The sequence below is a fragment of the Sprattus sprattus genome (assembly GCF_963457725.1).
Source record: "Sprattus sprattus genome assembly, chromosome: 7".
Taxonomy (NCBI): domain Eukaryota; kingdom Metazoa; phylum Chordata; class Actinopteri; order Clupeiformes; family Clupeidae; genus Sprattus; species Sprattus sprattus.
This window is the reverse complement of record NC_137926.1, coordinates 22,157,132-22,168,471: the sequence shown is the minus strand read 5'-3', so window position 1 is coordinate 22,168,471 and position 11,340 is coordinate 22,157,132. Positions and strand designations below refer to the sequence as shown.

Below are 11,340 nucleotides of genomic sequence, written 5' to 3'. Positions count from 1 at the left end.
AAAGAGAGAGAGAGATTGAGAGAGAGAGAGAGAGAGAGAGAGAGAGAGAGCATGAGAGCCTAAACAACCCACTGTAGAAAACACTGCAGAACTTCAAAGAGAATCATTGGCCTCTATCTGTCACCAAAAAAGTATTTGAATTAATACGAGAACTCACACACTGAAACACCATTTCCTCGTAATGAATCAGGCTTGCCCTGATTCAAATTCAGCAAGGGTTTAGGAGAAATGAGGGGACATTTTTACACATTAGCCAAAGTTTCGACCAAAATGTGTTTCTCGGCTTGCATCATTCGCTGTCACAAGGGGGGGGGGCATCTCTGCCTGGAAGATTTCATCTGATTGGTTACATAACTACAGTGATAATGCCTGATAAACATGGAGTCACTGAGCAATGTGAGAGTATTCATTTACAGCACCTCAGCCATCATATACAACATGATCCTTTACTTTCTACATACATACACTATGTATTTTATACCATATCTACATCCGCGTGTACACTACATGATTTGCATTGAGGCCATGTTACTAGTTGCAACTATACTTACCGGGACCCAGAAACCCAGAAAATACAAACAAATCACAGGGAAGGCTTTCAGCCGGAAAACTTTCAGCCGACCTGGCCAAACCTTTCTCTATTTCACTAAATGACAGCCATGCACATCATGTTAACAACTTACAGACTGTGCACAGGCACTTTCTAAAGCAGTGTTTTAAGGAGTGAGTGGTTTATCTTCTTGACCTACCACTCCACAGACTCATGCTCAGTCATACCTGCCACCGTGCGAGAGAGGTAAGGATGCCTAGCAGGGACATTTTTATTTACCAGTGGTTGATGGATTGAGACGGCATTACATGGGGAAATAAATTACGCCACAAAGAAAGCAAAGAGCCTTTTGATTTTCCATTCTGCTTGATTAATGCTGCAGGATAATCGGATAGATAATCACAGGCACAGCAGAGCTGAATGCATATCGCACTTCATTTGGAAAGCCATTCATATTGGATTCCATTCTGCTGACAGATGAGTATGTAAAGATGTTTTATTTGCACTGATATGGGAAGACTAAGATGGAGAGCTATATCAAATTGGCCATTTAGTTGAGATAGCGAGAGATGTGGAAACGGATCAGCCTCAGTCAAACAAAGTTAATAACACTGTGCACTGTATAAAGTCAATGCACTTCTTCTTGTTCTTTGTATGTTTACCACTGCTGATTTTCTTTGTCATTATATGGATTTGAACTGTAGTAGACGCAATCACACTATTGATCTTTACAAGTTTTATGTTTATTTCACCCGTTTTTTTTTTGCCTTGTTTCTGCTCCTAGTGCGAGATATCAACACCGCTCCAACTCTGCCACGTCCATCCTGATCCCGTGTTGAGCTCTTGTAAAAATGGTTGCAATGCCCCCTGTCCTTCTTTTGCCTATTGTGACATTACTTGTTCTGCCAGCTATAGGCTATAGTAGGTAGACCGATGGTCATGTCTTGTTAGACACCTGTCTATTACGGCAACGAGGCAACAAGGGAGCTACCTTTCATTTTGAACGCACTCCCTGTCTTTTGCCTCAAGCAGCATGTGGGTATCCATGGCTACAGACAACTCTTTACTCACACCCTTATAAAACTTAACATTACAGCTTTAGCGCCTAAGACATCTGATTTATACTTTGTAACAGATTGTGGCTATCAAATCCTTTAGTAATCAGTGTGTTTCCTTAAGTTAACTGCATGGTTACACTTGTGATCCCCAATCGGTGGTTAGCTTCTGCTCACCCTGTGAAATTGTTGAAGCATTTGCTAATGCTAATCTTCAGTTAACAAAATGACAGTCAATCCCACACTCTATTTGGCATTATAACTATAAGTACCAGCCAACAGCTAGCTAACTAATGAGACCCGAGAACATCAATACATTTCTGTTATATCAAATATTTAAAAAAGGCAACTGCAGAAACATTCATGTACCTTCTTTCAATTGTATAGAGACGAACTGAATATGCTCTGTGAGGCTATGTAATTCATTATGGATGACAGAGATGTGGAAAAAGCATGCAATGGCTGATTATCTTAGAATTGAATGTGGTTAGGATATATGCATCATTCTAAATATATGCAAAAAGTGTGAAGCGATAATACTATGACAGACGCAGTAAGAAAGCAAAGGCAGCTGGCTTTAGCTCACTACCAACTCTGTAATAATACTGCGTTCAATGCCCATCTGTCTTCAAACCACAGGTGTATACACATACTTTGTTTAACAGAAGAAGAACACACCTAATAGTCTAATGATGACAACAGAGATGTCTCTATTTATCAATATGTGTGTGGTCCTGAATAGTTTAACACATTTTCCTGTGTACTACTTTGATCCCCATGTCTGATCCATGTGTTTACTGTTGGTGAACCTCTACTACTGCTGCGCAATCACATTTTGCATTTTTTTAGTTCGTTTTATTGCTGCTGTGTGTCGGAGGTTACAATTATTTTTGTTTAGCACTACCCTATCAGAAGACAAATAAATAACTTTGATACCAAGCGCTAAGTGGCCTAGGTGCTTAAAAGCATCCTAATGGCACATAATGAATTTTCGCTTACACATTGTACAGGCATTCTTATTATGTATATGATTGACTGTACAGTGCACACTTTTTAATTTGCTACAGTATTTTAAATCTGCTACAGCTAATAGAAACGGGGTGTGGTCCCACCTTGTCCTGTGTTGATGTTCCTTGTGGCCTCCTTGGCGCTGACTCTGTTGTTGGGCGGGTAGTCGGGCACTGGGTTCTCGTAGTGCTTCTCTGGGGCCCGGGGACTGGCCTTGCTTGACGGGTCTGACCTATATCAACCGAGGTGAAGTCAGGAGTAAGGGGCGTGCAGAAAAAGCAAGGACATGGGCACTGAGTCAGGCAGTCAGGTTATTTTATGATTATTCAGTCACTTTGTAAACAAAAACAACAACAAACAAACAAACAAACATCATGAATACGAAGAAGGCATCTACCCCTGACTGTGCTGATCGTCTATGGCATCGACGGCGCTCTCCACCGAGTTGAGGAGAGACATGATCTGATTGGCCGACTCCTTCAACAAGAAGCGGGCCACAAATTGCTGGACATTGGTCCCTCGTTCATACACCTGAGGAAGAGGAAATGAGTGCGGGGTAAGGGGGGGGGGGAAGAAAAAAAAAACAGAGCAGGTAAGAGCAGTGTCAGCACTCTGCTACGTGCATATCACATTCATACTTAATGAGTCTCGACCAGTGGCTTTCACTCCCAACCAGCCGCATAAAAATGCACCGACTTCCAGTTTATTCAGCAGGCATTCAAGGTAAAAACGAGAACGACGCTCTTCAGTGGTCAAGTGGAATGGCCTGCATAAGCTGAACTCTACAGGGTGGTGCTCCTTATTAAGTGCAGCTGCTGGACTGGAAGCCCTTACTGCCTCGGCTCCTTACTCATACGGACGGCAGTCAAAAGTCATGGCGTCGAAAGGATGAAGGGAAAAGGCGAAAGTCAGAAAGGTCACCAGACTCGACTAGATAAATCAGAGTTCAGCGCAAATTGATCCACTGGCATTTTCTATGCAGTTAAAAGGAGGGTGAAAATGGTAGCTGTCAAAACACAACAGTGTCCATTGACTGGTTGAAGATGGAATGCTGGGGGAAAAAAATCACAGTTCTGGGTCTGCTTTTTTAACCGTTGAAAAAAAGGCGACCCAGAAGAAACTACAAGATTTACAAAACTTTGGGTGACATTGTATGTGCAGCCTCTCAGTCAGCGTCAAATTATAGCCGTCACCCAAAGGGATACAACAAATATTGGCAAATTGATGAAAGACAAATAAGCTTCTTCTGCTGAAATTGTCTGAGTGCATCCAGACAATGGCTATGATGAAAACGCGGCTTCATAGCTAATAGCTGTTTTATAATCTAATAACTAAGGTAAGGCAGTGAAAGTCTTAGTTTTTACTCTCTCTCTCATACAAAAAAGATGACAGAACAAAGCAAACAAAGGGATTGAATCCAAATCTCTCAATGTCTCTCAAAAAGACATTTGGAGCTTGAATAATTGTCATTTGAGACACAGCCACTTTGAAACTATGGACCCCAAAGTGTATCAATTTACAAGCAGATAGAAGGACGTAATTGAGACTGGGCACTGATGAAGAAGAAGCAGAATTACATTCCAGTATGCAGGGCCACCTTTACACACACACACACACACACACACACACACACACACACACACACACACACACACACACACACACACACACACACACACACACACACACACACACACACACACACACACACACACACACACACACACACACACACACACACACACACACACACACACACTCATACCATTTAACTCCCCCAGCCCCAGCCCAAACACCATCACAGCCTGCCAGGTGGGTCTGGCTGGAGAGGAGGATCATGGGAGAATGACTCGTCACTTTCTGCTCTGGTGCTGATGGAGCTTCACTTGGCATGCCAGCAATGTGCTCCATTACTGGCTTAGGTGTTATCCTGTAGGACCAGCTCAGCATGATTGTGCTGCATAGAGTATTGGTCTGAATTCAGATGTTTGTTGTTGTTGTTTTAAGTGCCGGTTTTACCTGGAATTATTATATAAAATGTGCTAAAATTTTCGGCACAACTGACCCCATAAAAGCATTGACACATTGATTTGCTTGTGTGTGTGTGTGTGTTTGTGTGTGTGTGTGTGTGTGTGTGTGTGTTTTTGTGTATGCATGTGTGTGGGTGGAAGTATGCTGTGTGTATGTTTATCTGTGTGTGTGTGTGTGTGTGTGTGTGTGTGTGTGTGTGTGTGTGTGTGTGTGTAATATATTCCACTGAGCTGCCTGGTCAGCAGGCACGCAGCAGTAAACAGCTACTGAACGCCTTGTCATTCATCTGGAGGTAATGAGCTTCCACAACAGGGACCATAGTGAAACAATCATCATATCTCAGCTGGCATGGATCAATCCGAGATGAAGCAGTGGCATGTGGAGGGAATCAACTCTGGGGCTTCTCTCTAAGTGCAACGCTGGCAGGATAGTTAATGGATAAGAGACGCGCCGAATATCATCTCTGATGCATTATTGAATAATTTTGGAATTGTGCCGCATTGTACAACTCTGCACCATTTGTTAGGACGATGTGACGGGAGGGAATTGCAGAGGGCTGTTTTATGGTCGGCCTCCGATGATGGCATGCCGCGCCGCCCCACGAACTGGCCAGATGGTTCACAGCACTCACGGGCAGAGCCATTAGTTAGGATGCCCACTTACACTGGAGTCTGTGGGTACTCAAATTTGGGTGAGCAGGGGGTGTTCTTGGGTATAAGGTTTGGGTGGGAAGGGAGTGGGTCACGTGAATAAACATGGGGTCTTTATAAAGGGAAGAAGGTGGGCTGAAACCCTGACCGATTGAGAGCAGCTATCAAACGGTACTTGGCTTTAGTTATTGAGATACTGAGAGGGTTGAAGCACATATAATTTGATAGAACGGGCAATGAACCTGTAACTGGAACAGCTGTCAAAACAAACACTAAAAACCAGCTGTCAGAATGCAGCTCCCCCTCCACCTCTGCTGTAACAAACACAGCAGTGTAAGCTGAAGGAGCTCAAATATCCACCAGATTCAATTCAGATTTAGCAGCAAGCTGGTTACTACATGCCATAGCAAGGAGAATCAGAGTTGACAAGGCAAAGCTGTTTTTTTATTAAATGAATCTCCCATTTCCCTCCTATAGATGTGTAGATACCTGTCCAATGACTGTATTGATCTGTAATTGAGAAAAAAGGACATTCGCATTGGGCATCATGTGTTTTAGGGATTATGTGATATTGTCGCCAAATAACTCCTAAGGCTAAGGGTATACTGTGCCATGGAAAAAGGAACTATTTCAAACAAAATCATAACGGCAAGAACTGTAATTATATCTTATAATACCATCTAAAAATGAGTTTAGCCTCTATGTCTACATACAGTGTGCTAATTTGGTGTATTGCCAAATGGGGTTGCTAAGAAACATATTGAACATGGTTGCTAGGATACAGTTAATTGGCTCAGGCCTGAGCTCTGCTGTAGCGTCTGAGACTTGAAATGTTTATACCTCAAAATAGCTTCCACGAGTCACCAGACATGCAGGCATAAGCTTTCAGACATAAGGAGTTCACACCTGTGGTATCATCTAGTAAGCTATGGCTCAACTGCACCTGTGCTGCCTGGTTGTCTTTGTCGTTCGGTGATTTAGATGTGCAATTGTAAAATGGTTTAAAAAATTGTAAAACTAGCCAGAGATACTGAGTGAAAAGCCTCAGTGACAAACCACTTTAAACATGTATGCAAGCAATTATACTTGAGATCCAGTTATTTAAAGCTTCTTGTATCACATTTGACTCCCATCCGAAGGCTGAGTGGCTTGTCTCCTCTGAAAGGATGTTCCACACACATTACGAATCACCGCGTGCACATTTGCATCAGGGATGTAGCTCTACAGTGGCCTGTCTCCTTGGGTGAAATGATTCAATTATACATGAGAAAGTGAAAAGCCTGCCATCTATTAAAAGGCTCCACCACTGCTCAAGATAACACCATTTTAAAAAGGGGCCCAGACAGCAGCCTTGTCTGGACAGGGCCAAATTTGGGCCGGGTGCATGTCAGACTCTGCTGCTGTGCAGGGATAGATGCCTTCTCCTTCTCCTCCTCCTCCACGTCCTTCTCTTCCTCCTCCCCCTTCACACCCATAGCAGCCTCGTCCAGAGCCTGTGGCCAACCCAGTTAGACAAAGCTTCCGAGAAACCGGGGAAAAAAAAGATTCAATCACAATCGCATTAAGCAAGCTTGAAAGCAGGAGTCAGGCCCTAATGCGGTTATTCAGCCGGCAAGCATCCATTCACAGCCCAGGATAGCAGTCACTGGGACTTTACAAGGCCGGGATTAAATCTACAGCGCGGCGAAATGAAGGGGAGTCAGGAGAGGCTTCCTTTGTGAGGCAGTCATGATTGAGCTGTGTCTCTTTCTATATGGGAGATGGTGAAGAGTGAGTGTGTCAGTTTGTGTGGTGTGTGTGTATATGTGTGTGTGCGTGTGTGTTTCTGTCAGAGGTGTGGGCTCTGTACGGTGTGTGTGTTTGTTGTGTGAATCTGTGTGATGTATTGAGTGTGAAGTGTCTAGTGTGTGTGTCTACGTAGTGTGTGTCTAGTGTGTGTGTCTACGTAGTGTGTGTCTAGTGTGTATGTGTGTGTGTGTGTGTGTGGTGAGATTCCCTCAGTAAGAAATAAAAGCTTTCCACTGTTTCATTCTTCACAGCAGGTCCTGTGATAATTCTCAGAACCTTCCCCCTTTTCCCAGAGGTCAGCCCAACCTTGGGTGTTGTGGTAGTTTGCAGCAGCACGAATGAAATCTGCCTGCTCTTCCCCCGTGCTTTTATCTAGGCAGGCCCTCTCACAGCAGTCTCCAATCTCCCACAGAAAGAATACTCACCATCGCTCTGTAACTGAGGAGCACTGTACATGCTAATGACACTGTGTATGTGTGAGAGACTGGGGAATAAGCTCACACACTGAATCTTGACTAACAAGGCTAATCATATTCATGCTCTGTCTCATGATAAGGCTAGTGCTATTAGATAGATAATTCATAGATTACAGAGGTGATTGGGTTATTTTTTTTAACTCCATGGCTGATGGAGATGAACAGCCATGCTTCTGTAAAATGAGTACTTATAACGCCAAGGAATTAGTAGGCTGTGGCTTTTGTTTTACTACTGACTATAAACTTAATGTGTTCTGAACATCTGCGAATATAAAAATTGAACACAAAGCCGCTAAGAGAGGCTGGTTTGAGCGCTCCTTTAATTAAAGTCATCCGTCTTCACTCTCCCATGCACAGCTCTCTGAGAGACAACACCTCAAAAAACACTGAGTGATGGGCCAATACCTCAAATCAATGAGTAACACCTGCCTGTCATTAGCCAATAACATCGACCCGCATTCGCTCAATAGTACCCTTTACTTTAGATAGGGAGGAGTTGGTGGAATGTTCCGGCATTAGTCTGCTGCTCAAAACATAGAGGAAATGACTGAGAGAGAGAGAGATAGAGAGAGAGAGAGAGAGAGAGAGAGAGAGAGAGAGAGAGCCTTCGGGGTGGGGATGCAGCAGGAATGGAAGCACGGAATAAGTCTCTCTTCCCGAGAAGTAAAAAAAACATGTGTGGTAGGATTGAGTCACTGAGACAAAAAAATAAAAACATGCTTTGGACAAAACAGCAGCATCCTGCCAGCATTTTTATTTCCAAGTCATTTTAATCAGGCCCCTGTGTGATTTATAAAGAAATTTCCATCACAAAAGAAGAGGAACCAGTAAGTAACAGTGATCAGGCTATTGTTCGCTCGGGCGGAGGATGCGACAACAGGCGGCCCTCTGTGAGAGACTTAAAGCAGGCGTCCGGACCGCCTGATTGAGACGCGAGTGGAGCAAGCAGGAATCAGAGACTGTGGCCATTACCGCTGATTCAGGCTGACACTGGAGAGGCTGGTGGCGTGATGAAAGAGACATGGCCACGGAACAATCCCAGCATACAAATGCCCATCAATCCTCTGTGTGAGAGGCTTTGGTGTACCAGCCTCAGTAACAGACTGTGAAGAAGACTCAAGAGGCCCTCATTAGAACATCCTTCTCATGAATTGACCACCTGCACAATCAAAAGGGGCAATACGAACTGTTTGTTAACAGTGTGTGTGTGTGTGTGTGTGTGTAAACATCACACAACAAAGTGTCTAAACGAAACAAAAAGTGCTGTGCACAGCGACGGGGTAGAGGGAGGAGATCACCCCGGAGCTGATTCTTTGTCCTCCAGCAGCTGGGGACAGGTGTGTGTAGTAAATTACAGTTAAAACTTTCAGGCAACTAAAGCCCAAGCCCACAGTGTACCACTGCAGCATCACCTCCTGGATATAAACTATGGGCGAGACTGGCTTTTGGGGGAGAGGGGGTAGAGGGAGTGAGGGAGAATCGGTGAAGAGAGAGAATAAGATTGGAAAGAGAGAGGGAAATAGAGAAGGGACAGAGAGGAAGGGAGAGGCAGAGAGACAGAAAGGATAGAGAGTGGAAGAAAGAGGGGGAGAATGGCAGAGCGGGAAATCCTCTGAGATTTAGAGCAGAAGCCTGGTAGGTAAACAAGTGAAGACAAGCGCGGGGGCAGCAATTTTGCCTCCTCTATTACCTATGATTGGGCTGATGCACAAGTGGAACCGACCCCCCTCCCCCGTACCCCAATACACTGCTTCCACCCAACCTTCAATTCTATACCCTACCTCTTCTTTCTGTCTTTATCCTGCACTCTCTCTCTTTCACTCTCTCTCTCTCTCTATCACCCTCTCCATCTCTCCGTCCCCAAAGCTCAGCCTATCTTCTCCTGACAGGCGATGGTAAAAATGGGTGTCTGAATGATAATGAATGAGATAAATGGCCTCCCCAAGCTGAAGATTGACATCGCTGGGAAATCAAGTGCAGATACGCCGACGCACAGGGTGAAAAGGAGAGAGAGAGGGGGGAAAACGGGGGGAGAGAATGATAACCATAAGCAAAGAGACTTTAAACACAACTCAAAGGCAGGACATTTTCTGAAAAACAAAAAACAAAACACTTCTCTCATCTCTCATTTAAATGCAGTCGCCCAAGAGCAGCTATGGCTCTTGCTCATTATCCGTCTGTTTAATACAACTGGGTTTTCTCTCCTTTTTGGGGGGTGGGGGGTGGAGGTGGTGCTTGTGCTTGTCATTAAAAAGCACACAAAAAACAGCACAGAGAGAAACAAGCGATGCGATCATTAGCTGAAGCTGTTAACTTAGCTTTTCCCCACCGGCCGATAGGTTGTCAAGGCTGAAGGCAGAGTTTCTCCCTTCTCTGGGTACAGAGAGAAGTTGACTATTTATATCTGGCACAGCTGCGGCACTGGTGTAGATGGGGTGCCTTCTGAAGCTGTAGCTCACTGTCACGATCCCTCTCAGTGAGACCCAGTCTTGTGTTATCATACTGTATGCTAACACCTGTAGCATGCTGGACCCAGCCTCATGTTAGCATACTGTGCCTTCTTATGGAGCATATCTTTTCATGGTGTTATGGCAGCTTTATCCTTAGCCCCACACTGAGTCCCACTCTCTTCTCAGCTTATCTACAGGCTACTATACTTTACGTCCTCCATAAATTATAGATTACAGGACCCAGTCATTTTTTCTATTCCCTATGGGGGAGCAGGGCCTTCCAGGAGAGAGTATAGCATGCTGACATATGATGGAGAGAAAGAGAATGGTTAAAGAGTCGCCTAAATGGAGAAAAAACAACAACAACAACAAGCTATCAAAAACCTCTCTGTTATAGATTCTGAGTTGGATCCTACGGTAGCTGTCTTCATAGATGATTATCAGTTTGATGGCCAAATGTCTCATAAAACTTTGATACTCGGCCTCTCCCACTGGTCAGTCCTGGGAGTCCCGATCCTGTCAGATGCTTATAAATATTCAGTGATGGTGACTGATCGTTTGTTTAGTTCTCTCTCCAGCCACAGACGGACTCCCCAGAGACTGTGTGGAATCCTGACTCCCGTCCAGCTGGCGCTGCAGTAGGTGGATGGGCCGCAGGGCTCATTTGCAGTAAGGTACATGAGGCAGAAGCTCTTTATGGGAGATTACAGTAAAACTACTTCAGATGGGTTGAGCTATGGGTACTGTTTTAGTTTCAGTGTGCAATGTTTGAGTATGTGTAAGTGTGTGTGTCTGTGTGTGTGTGTGTGTGTGTGTGTGTGTGTGTGAGTGTGTGTGTCCTTGTGCAGTTAGGAAATTGAGAGAGAGAAAAAGAGAAACAGGGAAAAAAGAGGAAGACAGAGAAAGAGAGAGAGAGAGAATGAGGTTAAATTCAAAAACAACTAATTTGTTGATTTGTTTATGGAGAATCTTTGGTTTACCAGTTATCCCCCACACTGCTATTCAGCTCTTGTCACAAAACATTTTATAACAGAGAAGAGTATGGCTGTACCAGCTCCTAACACACATGCACATGCAATCCTCAGATTGTAGAGAAACAACAACCGGGACCAACACTCCTTATTAGACACACAAACATACAACCACACACCGCTATACCGTAAGCTTAGCACCCACACATTCACACACAATGCACACCATACACGTACTTCTAACACCCTGTCTGTAGTCCTTCACAAATCACATTTTACAGCCCTCCCACTAAACAAATCACACACATACACAAACAGACACACAAGCACACACACATGCACACAATCACCTCATGAACCT

The 11,340-nt window shown here is 44.3% G+C and overlaps 1 protein-coding gene across 1 annotated transcript in view; it reads right to left on the bottom strand.

Annotated features, from left to right (window-relative positions):
- Positions 1–11,340, bottom strand: part of necab2 (N-terminal EF-hand calcium binding protein 2) — a gene marked incomplete at both ends in the record, with an annotated part of 67,552 nt that overhangs the window by 18,792 nt on the left and 37,420 nt on the right. The window contains 2 exons of the mRNA XM_080841508.1: positions 2,718–2,845; positions 3,011–3,144. Coding sequence (XP_080697634.1) covers positions 2,718–2,845; positions 3,011–3,144 — 262 coding nt within the window. The remainder of the gene's footprint in view (positions 1–2,717; positions 2,846–3,010; positions 3,145–11,340) is intronic.